General features: G+C 45.4%; 1 protein-coding gene across 9 annotated transcripts in view; it reads right to left on the bottom strand.

Annotated features, from left to right (window-relative positions):
- Positions 1–19,207, bottom strand: part of igl4v8 (immunoglobulin light 4 variable 8) — a 74,860-nt gene that overhangs the window by 10,255 nt on the left and 45,398 nt on the right. Inside the window, exons 1-2 of one of the 9 annotated variants that reach the window (XM_046859589.1) lie at positions 4,934–4,997; positions 4,497–4,822 (exon numbers count right to left, since the gene is read on the bottom strand). The exons of 2 other annotated variants lie outside the window; for them this stretch is intronic. In XM_046859589.1, coding sequence (XP_046715545.1) covers positions 4,497–4,822; positions 4,934–4,982 — 375 coding nt within the window. In that variant the 5' untranslated portion in view covers positions 4,983–4,997. Of the gene's footprint in view, positions 1–1,367; positions 1,694–1,804; positions 1,869–4,496; positions 4,823–4,933; positions 4,998–15,663; positions 15,671–19,207 lie in introns of those variants that run through there. 6 more of the 9 variants (XM_046859590.1, XM_046859593.1, XM_046859585.1 and 3 more) reach the window with 6 other exon arrangements.

Here is a 19,207-nt window from a genome sequence, read left to right as displayed (position 1 = left end):
CTCCACATTCAGATTTCAAAGATTTAACTTTTACATGTTTCTCCTTTTCTCTCTTGGTCAGTGATGTGAGTGTAATGGTCAGTGATGAGTGTGATGGTCAGTCATGTGAGTGTGATGATCAGTAATGTGAATGAGATGGTCAGTGATGAGTGTGATGGTCAGTGATGAGTGTGATGGTCAGTGATGAGTGTGATGGTCAGTGATGTGTAATGATCAGTGATAAGTATGATGACCAGTGATGTGAATGAGATGGTCAGTGATGAGTGTGATGGTCAGTGATGTGTGATGATCAGTGATTAGTGTGATGGTCAGTGATGTGAGTGTGATGGGCAGTGATGTGAGTGTAATGGTCAGTAATATGAGTGTAATGGTCAGTGATGTGAGTGTGTTGGTCAGTGATGAGTGTGTAATGGTCAGTGGTGAGTGTGATGGTCAGTGATGAGTGTGTAATGGTCCGTGATGTGAGTGTGATGGTCAGTGATGAGTGTGATGGTCAGTGATGTGGCGTGATGATCAGTGATGTGTGATGGTCAGTGATGAGTGTGATGGTCAGTGATTAGTGTGATGGTCAGTAATGTGAGTGTGATGATCAGTGTTGAGTGTGATGATCAGTGTTGAGTGTGATTATCAGTGATGAGTGTGATGATCAGTGATGAGTGTGATGATCAGTGATGACATCCTAAGCCTACAGACTAAAGGCACTGTCTCTGACCTACGCCTAACAGACATGAATCAGGCCCTGAAACACCAAAACATAGAAAGTCCACCACTAAGGTACAGGACTGTTGGAGCTCCACCGCAACCAGCAGGAAATTAACTGATTCATATGAACTGATTCTGTAACCAAGGCTGAAATTCATGGTCAGTATATGAGAGGTGTTATATCAAGTCTTCTCCTCTAAACAGACCAAACATCTTAAAGAGTCAAACACATTTATATGGGTTTTTCTGTGTGGTTTTTGTATTTTAATGTTTTTTTTCTCATATCTCTGCTAAAAAACTTTATAGTGTACCTAATGCTATATGCTTGAAACGTTATAAAAGTTGATGAAGCTCTGTAGGAAATACTCACAGCTGATCCTAATGAACTCATTAGTTGTATCTCACAAGGAAAACAAAACGGCTACATTTAAATTGTGTTCTGGGTCTAAAATGTTCTGAATATGTTCTGGAGAATGTTCAACAGATTAAACACACAGACACGAATCACAGTAACAGACCCAAGATTTGTGTCTGTTAAATAGGAATTTGTGTGTTTGTGTGCATCACATCCTCCAACTCAGCACCTGCAGTCGCTCCCAGCTGCAGCAGTGCAGTTTCTCTACTATCTGACTGAGGAGGTTTTGTACGACTCTATATCACTGTGTGAACAGGTTGGTGCTACTGATATAATGGTCACTCTGACAGTAATAATCTCCTGCATCTTCAGTCTGGACTCCACTGATGGTCAGAGTGAAATCAGATCCAGATCCACTGCCACTAAAACGAGCTGGAACACCAGACTGTAATTCATTTGCTTTTTTGATCAGAAGTTTAGGTGCTTCTCCATGTTTCTGCTGATACCAAGCTAAAGGTTGATAACTCCAGTCTTGATAGACCTGGGGATTAGTTTTACAGTTGATGGTGACTGTTTCTCCTGGAAGAACAGATTTCACTGCAGGAGTCTGAGTTACTGTGACTTGCCCTCTGCATTCTGTAAAAATACACAATAATGCAGCATGAAACTGAAATATTAGAACAGAAACAATATGTGTATTTGTATGAACACATCATTGTAGAGATAAAATATGAAGCAGTGTCTGACCTTGAGTCCAGAGGATCAGTGTCCAGATGAAGACGGGGATCAAAGTCATGGTAGCTGTGGGTGAAGTTTCTGTAGCAGCAGCTCTCAGTCATGAAGTGTGAAAGTCACAGCGCTATAAACACTCCCAGAGCACTGAAGCATGTGCTGCTAATGCAAAGTGTCCTCTAAGTATGGAAACATCTTTACCACATTCTGCTAAGAAAATATTCTAGCATACCTAATGCTATATGCTCAAAATATTCTAAAAGATGATGAAGCCCTGTATTAAATAATCACAGCTGATCCTAATGAATTAGTTGTTTTTGAACAGGAAAACAACAAGGTTATATTGAATTTGTGTTTTGGGCCTCAAAAGTTCTAAAGAACAAAATATTAAACACACAAATCCCAGTAACAGAGTCAAATCTTATCACTAATCCATCATTTTGTGTTATTTCTCCTCCTGTCTTTTTCAGTGTATAGCACACTGTGCTCAGGATTGAGGGTGTGTGTGTGTGTGTGTGTGTGTGTGTGTGTGTGTGTGTGTGTGTGTGTGTGTGTGTGTGTTTAGGTTCACTGTAGTGTAACAGAGGTTTTTGTACGACGGTTTCATTAGAATGTATCACTGTGGTGGACTTTTGGTGGAGGAACAAAACTCAGCATCAGTAAGTCACTTTTATTTCTAAAATTCTTCATTTTATACAAAATTATGTACACAAATAAATAATTACATATTACATAATTCATCATTAATAAGTTCCAAATAATTCCACTTTAATTATAATTTGTGTAGTTTACAGTAATAAGTTGGGAGTAACTCTAAACTTTCTGTAGTAAAATGAATAAGAAACGTGTGAATGTAAATGAATGAACATGTCATAAATCTCCAGTATGTTTGTGTTGGTGAGTGGAAACCTGCTCACTGGTTCATATCTGCAGTGTTGTGTACATTATTCTGAAATCTTTGTGCTGATGGAAAATACAGACGAATGCTGCTGTGTGTTTGTGTTAAATAGTGAACATTTTTGTTATGAGATCAATTTCATACTATCACACAGGGAGCGTTTTCTATGACACTTCAGTAAGAAGTGACTAAAACAGAATAAAGCTGATTGAAGTCCGAGTCGCTCCACAATATAACGAGTAGCTCGTAAAGGTTCTCCTGCTGATTAAATCTACGTGACTGCAGTGATGTGAAGAAGCAGTAATGTTGTGTATCTTTGTGTAAATGTGTGTTTTTCAGAGGGTCCCACTGTGAAGCCCTCCGTGTCTCTGCTTCATCCATCGTCTCTGCAGCTTTCTGAGGGACCGGCCTCACTGCTCTGCCTGCTGTCTGCCTACTCTCCACAGGGGGCGACAGTGAGCTGGACAGTGGATGGCTCAGTGGTGAATGAAGGGGTTCTAACCAGCCCTGAAGAACAGAAGAAGGACGGTTACACACGCAGCAGCACCCTGAACCTCAGCAAAGCACTCTGGGAAAAGGGGGAGGAGTTTGTCTGTACCGTCTCCCATGACAGTGTCAATCATCCAGTCGTGTTCAGAAAGAGCCAGTGTGAAGACTAACAGCTCTAAGATAGAATTAAAAACTGAGCTGCTCACACATCCATCTACAATAGAGTTTCAATTCTACACAATGCTGATATTCCTGTCTTTACTCTCTTCACTGTCCTGTTGCTCTTCCTGTAGTTTTGCTCTGCTGAAATAAAGCTTCATTTTGGACATTGGGTGTGTTTTATTAGAGTTAGTAGTCATTATCAGTGTGATGAGAGAGTGTGTTTAGCTGTACATTCAGTGCTGTGTGTTGTGCTTCAGTGAGTTTGGCTGAAGGAAGTTGAACATCTGGTGAAAGTGGTGGTCTATTTTGGGAGAAAGAGGATCATTCAGCCGTCTTCATGTAAATCTCCCTCTCATTTCACTGCTCTGTGCTACTGAGTGAAAGGAGACAGTTACACATATTACTTAATTATCACCTAAATATGTTACGTGTGTGTTTCACTGCAATGTCCTGCTCTGAATTATTAATAAAAGCATCAGTAAATATGATTGCTTTACATTATAGATGATGCACTTCATACACAAATCACCACTGCATCTGTCTCAGTATCTGTTTACCTGATTATTCATTATAAAGACTCCTGATGACCTCCATGTCCTTAATGCACATTTAACCCTATTAATACTGTACATTAAATATGTTTATACACATATTCAGGGTTTCTGCATTTTTACACTTTAGTGCAATCGATTTAATAATAGTTTTAATTAAACAGACATTTTAATATAATAAAATCTTTTCATGACTAATTATAATACTAATTATTCAGTAGCAGTTCCTCCTCCAGGGTGAAATTTTCACTCTGATGAGAAATCTTGTTAGTGCACCTAATTCTATATGCTCAAGACATTATAAAAGATGATAAATCACTGTGGGAAATAATCACAGATAATCTTAATGATCTGTTTCTGACCAGGAAAGCAAACTGCTAAATTTAATTTGTGTTCTGGTCCAAAATGTTCTGGAGACCAACAGATTAAACACACAGACACAAATCAAAGTAAAAGCCCTGATGGTCGTGTCTGTTAAATAGTAATTTGTGTGTTTGTGTGTATCACATCCTCCAACTTAGCACCTGCAGTCGCTCCCAGCTGCAGCAGTGCAGTTTCTCTACTATCTGACTGAGGGAGGTTTTTGTACGACTCTATATCACTGTGTGAACAGGTTGGTGCTACTGATATAATGGAAACTTTGACAGTAATAATCTCCTGCATCTTCAGTCTGGACTCCACTGATGGTCAGAGTGAAATCAGATCCAGATCCACTGCCACTAAAACGAGCTGGAAAACCCGACTGTAGCTGATTTACAAGTTTAATCAGGAGTTTAGGAGCTTCTCCAGCTTTCTGCTGATACCAGTGCAACCAGTCACCATTTGAATCCTTGTACACTGCTGGACTGGTTTTACAGTTGATGGTGACTGTTTCTCCTGGAAGAACAGATTTCATTGCAGGAGTCTGAGTTACTGTGACTTGACCTCTGCATTCTGTAAAAATACACAATAATGCAGCATGAAACTGAAATATTAGAACAGAAACAATACGTGTATTTGTATGAACACATCATTGTAGAGATAAAATATAAAGCAGTGTCTGACCTTGAGTCCAGAGGATCAGTGTCCAGATGAAGACGGGGATCAAAGTCATGGTAGCTGTGGGTGAAGTTTCTGTAGCAGCAGCTCTCAGTCATGAAGTGTGAAAGTCACAGCGCTATAAACACTCCCAGAGCACTGAAGCATGTGCTGCCAATGCAAAGTGTCCTCTAAGTATGGAAATGTCTTCAACACGTTCCTCCAAACTTACTGTCTCTCACACAAATTGAGATTTTTTTTTTTAACAATTTTAAGAGGTTACAAGTGCATGTATTGAAATGACAGAAGTTCAGGCTTTCACAGGCAATTCCATCAGAATTAAAGATTTTATGGAGTCCAGCATTATAGCATTAATTTACTTTTTTTTATGTATCATGTGTTTTGTGTTACTGAATATAGAGATACATCTAATCACTTATAAATAAATAATGATTAAAATCTACAAAAATGAACAAGGATGAATTTATTGTGTTGTGATGGTTATTGAAGCAGAGTTTGTATGGTTGTGAACTTCTTTAGAAGATATCAAGTCAAGTCAAGTCAAGAGGCTTTTATTGTCATTTCTACTATATACAGTGGTACACAGTACACAGTAAAAACAAGACAACGTTTCTCCAGAACCCTGGTGCTACACTAAACAACAACAAACAAAACAACATAGAGCTACAACACAAGTTACATAAAGTGCATCGAGTGCAACCTGGTGCAAACAGTGCAGACAGACAGTGCAGACAGACGACACAAGACAAGACACAAAATGGTGGTGTGTACAGTGCGGTGTGATAAAGTGTGTACTGTGTGGTGTGATGAAGTGTGTGTAGTGTGGTGTGATGAAGTGTGTGTAGTGTGGTGTGATGGAGTGTGTACAGTGTGGTGTGATGGAATGTGTACTGTGTGGTGTGATGGGGTTTGTGCAGTGTGGTGTTATGGAATGTGTACAGTGTAGTGTGATGGAGTGTGTGTAGTGTGGTGTGATGGAGTGTGTACAGTGTAGTGTGATGGAGTGTGTGTAGTGCGGTGTAATGGAGTGTGAACAGTGTGGTGTGATGGAGTGTGTACAGTGTGGTGTGATAGAGTGTGTACAGTGTGGTGTGATGAGTGTGTACAGTGTGGTGTGATGGTTATTGAGAGATTTCTAATGTGAGGTGTGAGTTAGTGTGATGTGGTTCTTCTCCTCCACAGAGTGTCATTGTGTCGTATCACATCCTCCAACTCAGCAAGACAAGACACAAAACCCTATATAGCGCCGACCAGTAAACCTACTGTATACTTGATTATACAGTACTGTACAAGAAAACTGTAAAAACTATACAAAATAAAAACTATATCCCAGAAGTGAGTATAAACAGAACAATGTAGTGCAAAAATACAGCAGCAGTCAAAGGTGCAAAAAACAGCATGTAAACAGTATAATACAATGATAATGATAAATGTGCAAAAAACAGCAGTTGAGAGTATGGTACAGTCGAGAATAATAAAAAATAAATAAATTAATGGTGGTGGAATGGATTGAGATGAGTGATGAGTGTGTGTTAAGTGTTAAGTCCAGGAAAAATGTTACAGTTCGTTACACACATTTGAGTGCGTGTGTGTGTGTGTGTGTGTGTGTGTGTGTAAGAGTTCCGTTTCATTTCTGTGTATTAAGTAGCCTGATGGCTTGAGGAAAGAAACTGTTGCATAGTCTTGTTGTGGCGGCCTGAATGCTTCGGAACCGTTTTCCTGATGGTAGGAGTGTAAAAAGTGTGTGTGAGGGGTGTGTGTGATCGTCCACAATGCTGTGTGCTTTGCGGATGCAGTGTAGTGTAAATGTCCATGATAGAGGGAGAGATTCCGATGATCTTCTCAGCTGTCCTCACTATCCTCTGTAGGGACTTGGTCCGAGACGGTGCAGTTCCCAAACCAGGCAGTGATGCAGCTGCTCAGGATGCTCTCAATGGTCCCTCTGTAGAACATGGACAGGATGGGGGAAGGGAGGTGGGTTTTCCTCAGCCTTCTCAGAAAGTAGAGACGCTGCTGGGCTTTCTTGGTGATGGAGCTGGTGTTAAGTGACCAGGTGAGGTTGTCTGCCAGATGAGCACCAAGGAATTTTGTGCTCTTGACGATCTCCACTGAGGATCCATCAATAATCAGTGGAGATTGGTCGCTCTGTGCTCTCCTGAAGTCCACAACCATCTCTTTCGTTTTGTCCACGTTCAGAGACAGGTTGTTTGCTCCACACCAGGCAGTTAGCCGTTGCACCTCTTCTCTATATGCTGACTCGTCGTTCTTGCTGATTAGACCCACCACGGTCGTGTCATCAGCGAACTTGATGATGTGGTTCGAGCTGTGCATTGCTACACAGTCGTGAGTCAGCAAAGTGAACAGCAGTGGACTGAGCACACAGCCCTGGGGGGCTCCAGTGCTCAGTGTGGTGGTGCTGGAGATGCTGTTCGATCCTGACTGACTGAGGTCTCTCAGTCAGGAAGTCCAGGATCCAGTTACAGAAGGAGGTGTTCAGGCCCAGAAGGTTCAACTTCTCGATCAGGTGCTGAGGAATGATTGTGTTGAATGCTGAGCTGAAGTCAATGAACAGCATTCGTACATACGAGTCCTTGTTATCCAGGTGGGTGAGGGTCAGATGGAGGGTTGTGGATATAGCATCGTCCGTGGAACAGTTTGGACGATACGCAAACTGCATGGGGTCCAGGGAGGGTGGAAGCTGTGTCTTAATGTGCCTCATGACGAGCCTCTTGAAGCACTTCATCACGATGGGTGTGAGCGCGACGGAACGATAGTCATTAAGGCAGGAGACAGAAGACTTCTTCGGCACGGGAACAATGGTCTTTGTCTTGAGGCACGTGGGGACAACGTTGCTGCTCAGGGAGATGTTGAAGATGTCAGTGAGGACATCTGCTAGCTGTTCTGCACATTCCCTGAGCACTCTGCCAGGAATGTTGTCTGGTCCAGCAGACTTCCGTGTGTTAACTCTGCATAGAGTTTTCCTCACTTCAGCTGTGGTTAGACAGAGCACCTGGTCAGTGGGAGGAGGGATGGTCTTCCTCGCCACCACATTGTTCTGCACCTCGAACCGGGCGTAGAAGTTGTTCAGCACATCTGGGAGGGAGGGGTCACGGTCACAAGCAGGTGATGTGGTCTTGTAATTCGTGATCGCCTGGATGCCCTGCCACATGCGCCGGGTGTCTCCACTGTCCTGGAAGTGGTTGTGGATTTTCTTCGCGTGTGCGCGCTTCGCCTCTCTGATGGCACGAGACAGTTTGTTCCTTGCTGTTTTTAAGGCCGCCTTGTCCCCTGATCTGAAGGCAGAGTCTTTTTGTTTCAGCAGCGCACGCACGTTTGCAGTCATCCACGGTTTCTGGTTGGAGCGTGTAGTGATGGTCCTGGAGATGGTCACATCATCAACGCACTTGCTGATGTAGCTGGTCACTGATGATGTGTACTCCTCCAAGTTGATGGAATCGCCGTAGGTTGCAGCCTCTCTAAACATGTCCCAGTTAGTGCACTCAAAACAGTCCTGAAGAGCAGAAGTGGCTCCTTCTGGCCAGGTTTTCACCTGTTTCAGAACCGGTTTAGAGCGTCTGATGAGCGGTCTGTATGCTGGGATTAGCATAACAGAGCTGTGGTCTGAGTATCTGAGATGGGGGCGGGGCTCCGCATGATACGCGCCGGGGATGTTTGTGTAAACAAGATCCAGCGTGTTCGCTCCTCTCGTTGCAAAGTCCACATGCTGATGGAGTTTAGGAAGCAAAGTCCTGAGATTCGCATGGTTGAAATCTCCGGCGATAATAAACAATCCGTCGGAATGAGCATTCTGCAGGTCGCTAATAGCGCCGTAGAGTTCACTCAGTGCCTCCTTAGCATTAGCACTGGGTGGAATGTAAACTCCGACGATGTAAACTGTGGTGAATTCCCGTGGTAAGTAAAAAGGTCTGCATCTAACAGTCACAAACTCCACTAGGGATGAGCAGTAGCATGAAACGAGCACAGAGTTCTTACACCATTCCGTGTTGATATAAACACACACGCCACCACCGCGAGAGCTGCGTTTCTGTCGGCTCGAAACACGGTTAGCCCATCTAGCTGGAGCCACGTCTCCGTGAAAACAAAGACGCAACAGTCTCTAAACTCTCGCCATGTGGTTCGCTGGAGTCGGATGTAGTCCAGTTTATTATCCAGGGAGCAGACGTTGGAAAGAAAAATGGACGGGCTAGCCGGCCGGCTAGGGTTAGCATTTAGCCTAGCACGGACACCCGCCCGCTTGCCGCGCTTCCGCTTCCTCCGCTTCAGCTGTGCTGAAATAAAGCTTTAACATGGAAATCGTGGCTCCTTTTTCAGTAGTGAAGTGTCTTTGTTAGTAATTTGGAACTGCACCTTTACAGCAAGTCGAGTGCAGAGCTGTGTGTTGTGCTTTAATGAGTTTGGATGAAGAGTTTGGATGAGATTTGGAACAGCTTTTCATGCAAATGTGTGTGTGTGTGTGTGTGTGTGTGTGTGTGTGTGTGTGTGTGTGTGTTGGCTTTAGGTGGATCACTTATCTTATTTCTCTTTCTGGTCAGAATTTGCATAAAAACATTACAATTACAATTATAAATACACTATTAAATAAACTAATAGGATGAAAAAAGAAAAAATAAGGAAAAAATACTAAACAAAACAATAAAAATTATAATGAAAGAAGATGGGCTCAGAGTCTATGATTTAAACCAAGAACTTTTTGAATAAAGTACAACCACAATTTCAAAAAAGTTGGGAAACTGTTAGGAAAAGTTGGGACACTGTGACATCCTACATCAGTTTTTGTGAAGACATGTGTGTGCCAACTAAAACCTTCTGCAATTTCAGTAACAACAAGCCATGGTTCACAGCCAAACTGAAAAAACTTCGACATGCCAAGGAAGATGCATACAGAGGGGAGGACAAAGCACTGTACAAGCAGGCCAGAAACCAACTGACAAAAGAGATCAGAATAGCCAAAAGAAGCTACTCTGAAAAGCTGAAAAGCAGGTTTTCAGCTAACGACCCTGCATCAGTGTGGAAAGGCCTGCAAAATATCACAAACTACAGGAGACCGCCCCTCCCCACTGAAGCAAACAAAGACCTGGCTAACGACCTCAACACCTTCTACTGCAGGTTTGAGAAAAATATCTTCACACCTCTCATCCAACCCAGCCCAATGTCTGCCCCCATTACACCTCTGGAATCCTCTCTTACAACTCCTCCCAGCATTCAAGTTGCATTTACGATTTGTGAAAAGGATGTGTAAAAAGGAAAGCTCCTGGCCCAGACGGTGTCTCCCCCTCCTGTCTCAAAGCATGTGCTGACCAACTGGCTCCCATCTTTACCTCTATCTTCAACAGATCACTGGAGTTGTGTGAGGTCCCCTTCTGCTTTAAACTCTCCACAATCATCCCGGTCCCCCAGAAACCCTCCATTACTGGACTGAATGACTACAGGCCTGTTGCTCTGACATCTGTCGTCATGAAGACCTTTGAAAAGCTGGTATTGGCCCATCTAAAGAAGGTGACAGAACAGCTGCTGGATCCCCTACAGTTTGCATACCGAGCAAACAGATCGGTGGATGACGCAGTCAACATGGGGCTAAACTACATTCTGCAACACCTTGACTGCCCAGGAACATATGCCCGGATTCTGTTTGTTGACTTTAGTTCGACTTTCAATACAATAATTCCGGGAATTCTCCACTCCAAACTCCTAAACCTTACTATACCCCCTGCCATCTGTCAATGGATCACCAGCTTCCTGACAGGCGTGAGACTGGGAGGTGTTACCTCCGGTATTTGGACAGTCAGCACTGATGCTCCTCTGGGGTGTGTCCTTTCCCCACTGCTATTCTCCCTCTATACGAATGACTGCATATCAAGTGACCCAACTGTCAAACTCCTGAAATGTGCAGATGACTCCACGCTCATCGGACTAATCCAAGATGGTGACGAGTCTGCATATGAGCAGGAGGTGAAGCAGCTGGTGCTATGGTGCAGTCAGAACAACCTTGAGCTAAACATACTCAAAACTGTGGAGATGATAGTGGACTTTAGGAAACACCCTTCAACACTACTCCCCCTCACAATATCCAACATCCCTGTGTCATCTGTGGAGAACTTCAAGTTTCTGGGCACTACCATTTCCCAAGACCTGAAATGTGAATCAAACATAAACTCGATTCTGAAAAAGGCCCAGCAGAGGATGTACTTTCTATGTCAATTAAGGAAGTACAGTCTGCCACAGGAGCTGTTGATACAGTTCTACACTGCAGTCATTGAATCTGTCCTGTGCTCATCAATCACCATCTGGTTTGGAGCAGCAACAAAACAGGACAGAAACAGACTGCAGAAAACCGTTAAAACAGCAGAAAAAAATCATTGGTGCCCCCCTGCCCACTCTCCAGGACTTGTACCATACAAGAACCAGAAACCAGGCAGAAAAAATCATTAATGACCCTTCACACCCTGGACACAACATCTTTCAGCTCCTCCCTTCTGGCAGGTGCTACAGAACTTTGTTCACTAAAACTGCCAGACACAGGAACAGTTTCTTTCCCCAAGCAATAACCCTCAATAACAACTGACCATAATTATATTCACTGCTTCACATCTATGAGTACTGCACAGAACTGTCAGTCATCACATTATCTGTATATGTTGCACACACTATTGCTGCTATTTACTGTACAAAGTTTTATAGTAAACTCTCTAATCATACCTGACACACAATACTGTCATTTGCACTACCATGCACTCCCACACTTTATGTACATTACTGGTCTGTATCCCTATTTATTACCCACACTGTCTATACTGTCTCACATTGTCTGTATTGTCTGTATTGTCTTGTATAGTCTGTTTTTGTCTTGTCATGTCTGTTTTGTCATGTATAGGTTTTTATTTATGTCTGTACTTTTGAGAGTAACAAACAGCTGGAACCAAATTCCTTGTGTGTGTCAACACACTTGGCCAATAAACCTGATTCTGATTCTGATTCTGATTCTAAAATGTAAATACAAACTGACTGCAATGATGTCTTAAACCCATATTTTATACATGATAGAACATAGAAATTATATTAGATGTTAAAATAGCACATTATTCTTTCAGTTTAAAGGGAAAAATAATTGGCAGCAACTTCTGTAAACTTCTGGGAACTGAGGAAACCAGTTGCTGGATTTTTGGGAGAGGAATATTGTCCCATTATTGCCTGATTTAGGTTTTTAACTGCTCCGCAGTCCTGGGTCTTCTTTGGCATATCTTTTGTTTTGACGTGAACCAAATATTTATATTTGGTTAAAGCAAAGGCTCTTCGAAGCCACTGTCAGGCTGATGACGCGGAAGCGGAAATAGTTCAATCATAGTCTTTATTTACACAGTTCAGCAAAGAAACACTCACTGCTGCCGAGGTGAGAAAACAAACAAAGAATATCCGCCGAGACGAGTAATCCCAAACGAAACCTTGAGTCCGAAACGAAAGTAAAGGCAACTAGTAATCCCAAGAGAACAGAACCAGGATCCGGAACCAGCGGGGAATGCTGGCGGTCGAACAGCCACGGGTATCACCAGCATGACAACACAAGAACCGACAGCCTGTGACTCGAGAACGTGAGTTTATATAGTCTGAACCGTAACGAGTCACAGCTGTCGGTGTTCAGGCAGGTACGGGATAATGAGGAACATTGAGAGCTACTGAAGGGGGCGTGGCAGGGTGAATCTCTGACAGCGGCCGAGGAAGGCGTGGCAGGGGAATCCCTGACGGTGGCCGAGGCGTGGCAGGGGAATCCTGACAGTACCCTCCAGGCGGCACCCGACGCCCCAAAACCCCACCAACGCCAGGCGGGCCGGGGCACTCTGAGGAAGGCCTCCCCAACCGACCCGGGACAAAGGAGGCCCTATGAGCACCGCAGTAGAACAGGGGAGGATCGGAAGGGGCCCAAGGCAAAACGGTGTCTACGGTCGGGATCGAACGGGTCAGCGGCCCTCGGGAAGACCGGAAGCTGAGCCAGGCTCTTGGCGGAGACCAGCGGTGGCGTGATCTCCACGGCGTGGAACCGGAACCGAGCGACGTCCACGGCGGAGACCGGGGGCTGAGCGACGTCCACGGCGGAGAACCTGAACCGAGCGACGCCCACGGGCGGAGGCCAGGGGCGGCGACGCCTCGGCGGAGACCAGGGGCCGAGCGACGCCCTCGGCGGAGACCAGGGGCGAGCGACGCCCTCGGCGGAGACCGGAGGCGGAGAGACGACCTTCCTGGAGACCTGGAGCCTTCTGTGGAGCCTCTCGCGGCCAGGCGGCGGTACGACGTCCCTCTCGCGGCCAGGCGGCGGTACGACGTCCCTCTCGCGGCCTGAGCTCTCTTGGGGACTCTGGAACGAGCTCTCTTGGGGACTCTGGAACGAGCTCTCCTGGGGACTCTGGAACGAGCTCTCCTGGGGACTCGGGCACGAGCTCTCCTGGGGACTCGGGAACGGGAGCGAGCTCTCCTGGGGACTCGGGAACGGGAGCGAGCTCTCCTGGGGACTCGGGAACAGGAGCGAGCTCTCCTGGGGACTCGGGAACAGGAGCGAGCCTCCTGGGGACTCGGGAACAGGAGCGAGCTCTCCTGGGGACTCGGAAGCTGAGCGGCACCCTCGGCGGAACTCGGAAGTTGAGCGGCACCCTCGGCGGAACTCGAAGCTGAGCGGCACCTCGGCGGAACTCGGAAGCTGAGCGGCACCCTCGGCGGAACTCTGTGGCGGCCCGGCGCTCTCGCGAAGACTCTGTGGCCGCCCGGCGCTCTCGTGAGGACTCTGTGGCGGCCCGGCGCTCTCGTGAAGACTCTGTGGCGGCCCGGCGCTCTCGTGAAGACTCTGTGGCGGCCCGGCGCTCTCGTGACGGGGCTGTGGCGGCCCGGCTGTCTCGTGACGGGTCTGTGGCGTAGAGGTGCGCTCGTGGAGACACTGTGGCGTAGAGGCGCGTTTGTGACGGGTCTGTGGTGGCTCGGCTCTCTCGTGATGGGTCTGTGGCGAAGAGGCGCGCTCCTGGAGACACTGTGGCGAAGAGGCGCGCTCCTGGAGACACTGTGGCGTAGAGGCGCGCTCGTGGAGACACTGTGGCGTAGAGGCGCGCTCGTGGCGGGTCTGCGGCGGCCCGGCTGTCTCGTGACGGGTCTGCGGCGGCCCGGCTGTCTCGTGACGGGTCTGCGGCGGCCCGGCTCTCTCGTGACGGGTCTGTGGCGGCCCGGCTCTCTCGTGACGGGTCTGTGGCGGCTCGGCTCTCTCGTGACGGGTCTGTGGCGAAGCGGCACGCCCACGGGAACCTCGAAACAGGGCAGCACGCTTGTAGATGTCCGGTGCCAGCACTGACAGCTCATGGGAATGCTGGGATGCCAGGGCGCGCTCGCAGACGCTCGGAGTTGGTGCAGAGCGTCCACGAGAACCCCGGAACACAGCAGCTCGCTTGTACTGACCCAGGGGCAGGGCCATGTGTCCGAGGAAACCCGGGAACTGAGCCTCGCGTTCTTTCATGCCCAGGGACGGAACCGAGCACCTTGGAGAATCCTGGAACGGAGCCACGCTCTGAAGAACCACGGAATGAAGCTGAGCACCGTGGAGAACCTGAACGGAGCTGCGCTCTGAAGCACCTTGGAACGAAGCCGAGCACCTTGGAGAATCCTGAACGGAGCCACGCGCTCTGAAGACCCATGGGACGAAGCTTCTTCATCCTCAAGGGGACTGTCGTGGAGATCCACCACCTCCATCCCACACATCCCCAGAAGAAGCTCGCAGAATTCGCGAGTGAGCCAAAATTGCCCCATTGGCGCTCCATAATCTGCTGGTTTTTGACAGAGCGTCACCAGACAGGAGAGAGATGCAGAAGGCGATCTTGGCTCGTTCTGAGGGAAACTGCGCAAAATTTTCCTCCACATACCGCCGATGCTCCTTAGAAACCCGCCCAATTCTTCTCCTTTCCGGAGAAGCGAGCCGAAATCCTTCGCCGCGGAGGGCGTGGCGCAGCCGCGCTTTCATGCTCCGGCTTCTGTGGCTTTGAGCCGCTGGAAGCAGCTTGGAATCCCGGCGAAAATCTGAGGCTGGGTTCGCTGCCACTTCATCGCGGCCGAAATCGCGGGAGGGCGATTCCGCTTTCGGTTCAGGTCGGTTCTTCTGTCAGGCTGATGACACGGAAGCGGAAATAGTTCAATCATAGTCTTTATTTACACAGTTCAACAAAGAAACACTCACTGCTGCCGAGGTGAGAAAACAAACAAAAGAACAAAAGAAGAAGAACAGCCACGGGTATCACCAGCATGACAACACAAGAACCGACAGCCTGTGACTCGAGAACGTGAGTTTATATAGTCTGAACCGTAACGAGTCACAGCTGTCGGTGTTCAGGCAGGTACGGGATAATGAGGAACATTGAGAGCTACTGAAGGGGCGTGGCAGGGGAATCCTGACGGTGGCCGAGGGGCGTGGCAGGGTGAATCCCTGACGGTGGCCGAGGGGGGCGTGGCAGGGGAATCCCTGACAGCCACGCTGTTGTCATAGATGCAGTATGAGGTTAAGCATTGCCCTGCTGACATTTATGCCCTGCCTTCCCTAAAAAATACATCATCTGGATAGAACCGTGTGTTGTTCTAAATCCTGGATATATCTTTCAACATTGATGGTGCCTTCCCAGATGTGCAAGCTGCTTATTCCATGGGCAATAATGCAGGAAGGAGACCAGAAGCACAGAATGGCACGGGAAGTAGTAACACACTCTTTCCAGGACCAATGATGTCATGCTGAGGTAGAAACAAAAGAAACAAAAAAAATGTAAAGCAAAGAAACACTGATGTGTGATGCTGAGGAAAGATGGTAGAAGACCAAGTTGGGACGAATGTAAAACAAAACAGAATGCAGTGATATACCAATTTTCGTAAACCCATATTTTATTCACAGTAGAAAGTAGAAAAGATAAAGAGATTCAGGAGCTTGTTCGGTCTCTTGGCATTTCAAAACTGGACTACTGCAACTCTCTGCTGGCAGGTCTTCCCCTGAACGCTATTCGTCCACTGCAAATGATCCAAAACGCATGATTTGTGTTAAATCTGCCCAAGTTCTCCCACACCACCCCACTGCTGCGCCCCTTCACTGGCTTCCAGTAGCTGCACGTATCCGATTCAAAACACTGACGCTTGCTTACTTGCCTGAGAGGCTCTTCTCTGTTCTGGCACCAAGGTGATGAAATTAACTTCCCCTAAATGTCCAAACAACAGAGTCCTAGGCTTCAAGCTTCAATCTTCAAGCGACAGGTGAAGACTTACCTCTAACTGAAACATTTAAACACTTTCCAAGTTTGTTATGTAAAAAAAAAAAAAACCTCAACAGAGCTGATTTATATTAAGTTTGTAATCTAGCATACCAGTGTAGATTTATTCATTGCTAGAGACTCAGAGCACTTTTGTACATCGCTCTGAACAAGGGAATCTGCTAAGTGACACAAATGTCAATGTATGTAATTGTGTGTGTGTGTGTGTGTGTGTATGTGTGTGTTTTACATTTAAATTCAGGCTGGGCAACAATTAAAATTTTTAATAGCGATTAATCGCATGATTTCCCTGCATTGTTATACGCAAAATCCAATATTCTTGTTCTTCTTCTTCTTTCGGCTTCTCCCATTAGGGGTCATCACAGTGAATCATCCGTCTCCACACCTCCCTGTCCTCTACATCTGCCTCTTTCAAACCAACTATCTGCATTTTTCCTCTCACCACATCAATAAACCTGCTCTTTGGTCTTCCTCTTTTCCTTCTTCTTGGTGGCTCCATCCTCAGCATTCTCCTACCAATGTACCCCATGTCCCTCCTCTGCACATGTCTAAACAATTTCAATCTCGCCTCCCTCATCTTGTCTCCAAAATGTCCTACATGTGCTGTCGCTCTGATAAACACATTTCCAAACCTGTCAACACTTGTCACTCCCAACAAAAACCTCAACATCTTCAGCTCTGCTACCTCCAGCTCCACCTCCTGTCTTTTACTCAATGCCACTGTCTCTAAAACATACAACATCGCAGGTCTCACCACAGTCTTATAAACATTCCCTTTCACTCTTGCAGATAGCCTTCTATCACAAATCACTCCACACTCTGCCTGCACTCTTTTCTTCACTTCTCTAACACGCACTCCATTTCTTTGCAGTGTTGTCCCCAGGTACTTGAACTCCTATACCCGCTTTTCTCTCTGCAACCGCACTACTCCACTGCCCTCCCTCTCATTCCTTTTCTCTCCAGCACGTAGCTCCAGCTTTCCAGGCTCTTCTCAACCTGCTCCCTACTCTTACCACAAATCACAATATCATCTGCAAACATCTGTCGTAACTCAGACCCCATGTCCGAGTAGACATAACATTTAAGTGGCTCAATACTCAAATTAGTTTTAACTATTCACTAATCAATTACCAATAAGTTTCAAAACTTCAAATAATACATAAACAAACCAAACGAAGACATCTTCCAGTCATGAATGAGAAGGAGCAAATCAGCTTTACTGCAGTCACTTCAGGCCTGTCCCATGGAGCTCTCGGGAGAGAACCATCCTGACAGCAATGGCACCTGTCAGCTTTCACATGCAAGTGCGAATTTGATATAAACTATCCTTACTTTTAATATCTCACACCTAGTTAAATTTACATATTTTGTCTAATATCTCCTCCCTCACAATTTACATACACCAATCATTTTACAGGGTTTTGCATATCCCACCTTTTGCTTGTGTGTTTTCTGGTAAATTTACACCTATTCTTAGTAAAATTCCACCCATTTCCAGGAGGCCTTGTTAACCTTCATACGATTCTAATTTACATGTAAAAAAAATCTCTTGATGGTGACCTTTTCTTATAAAAACATCCCCTGACTGTGCACTTTGCACACAAGAATTCACCAGATTTGTCATGCAGGATATGGAGGCGGAAGCCAAAGTATAGCAAAAACAAAGTTTATTCACAACACAAGGCAGAGCCAACAAAAATACTTGCAGTGCAAATTATACTCCGGTGGTGCGCTCTGTGAGCGCTGTCCACAAATGTCCTGAACCGGTGAAGGCAGTTCGTGAATAGGTAATCCCAAGGTGCGCGAGATGAAGCGCGGCGCTGAGCAGTCACGGGTGAAACGTAGTGCTAAACGCGCGAACATAGATCCAAACAGTACCGAGAGGATCGGGGTAATCCAGGGTGCGCTTCAGAAAGGAAGCGCAGCCGTGGAAAGTAAGAGTCAGAGATGAAAAGTTACGAGCTGGAATTAATGCATGTAAATAAACAACAGACAATAACGGAGGTTTATATTGGAGCTGGGGATGAGTGAATAACGAGATCATCCACTGCAATAATCACACTTTTTCTTAAAATCTTGTCTGGGTTTTTATTTCTATGTCTGCAAATCATCCTTTGTTTTGTTTTGTGTAGACTTTGGATAGAAACATGTTAGTTTATTACTAGTTTTACAAACCAGGGCTTTAGTTTTAACACCACCAGCACTTTTCTCCAAATGCTTTTTCTATTTTTCATATCTCTCGTCTTTTACTTTTTTTTTTAATCTTCTTAAAATATATTTATTATGCCATAATACTTCTTTATATAACATTTCCTGTCTTACGTTCATCCTGCCTGCACCTCTGGCTCATGCTCACATAGAAACATCTTATTTCCTGTGTGTTTTGGACATTGTACCTCTTAAACAAATTCTTGCAACTATTCTCCTACGTCCTTTATTATCTGACGATGTGTTGGGCCTATTAACCTATTACTCTTCTCAATTTTTTATATTTTCCTATTTTTATTTTACATTATATTTGCCTATCTTTTCCTTCCGGTCGACACCCTTTGCCTGGTATACGTGGTCACCACTTTTTACCGGCCATGGCATATATCTGTTATCTGGAGTGACTATTGGTCCTCATATGCGTCTCTATTTTCCACCTCGAATATCTCTTCCAGTTCATACCCATGGCGCCTCTACATTTTTCCCCTTACTTTTCTAAAACTGGCGGTTTTTCTAATCCCTAACCTAATCAATCAGCCGTATCTTCTCACTCGCCTTTATAACATGTATTACATTTACAAGCATTTTGATAATATAATGTATGCTAAACTTTATATATGATAAACTTTACTCTAAAGCATGATTATTGATTTTGTCTGAACTCTCTTTATACACAGAGTTCTCTGCGAAGAAGAATATTATACTATATTAATGCTGAGTAATGGTTATATGTATTAAGCTTGGATTTAAACTAATATAAGCATGTTATTTTATATTA

Source organism: Silurus meridionalis, chromosome 10 (assembly GCF_014805685.1).
Source record: "Silurus meridionalis isolate SWU-2019-XX chromosome 10, ASM1480568v1, whole genome shotgun sequence".
Taxonomy (NCBI): Eukaryota; Metazoa; Chordata; class Actinopteri; order Siluriformes; family Siluridae; genus Silurus; species Silurus meridionalis.
Note: the sequence above shows the minus strand (reverse complement) of the source record. Positions and strands in the feature narration are given on the sequence as shown.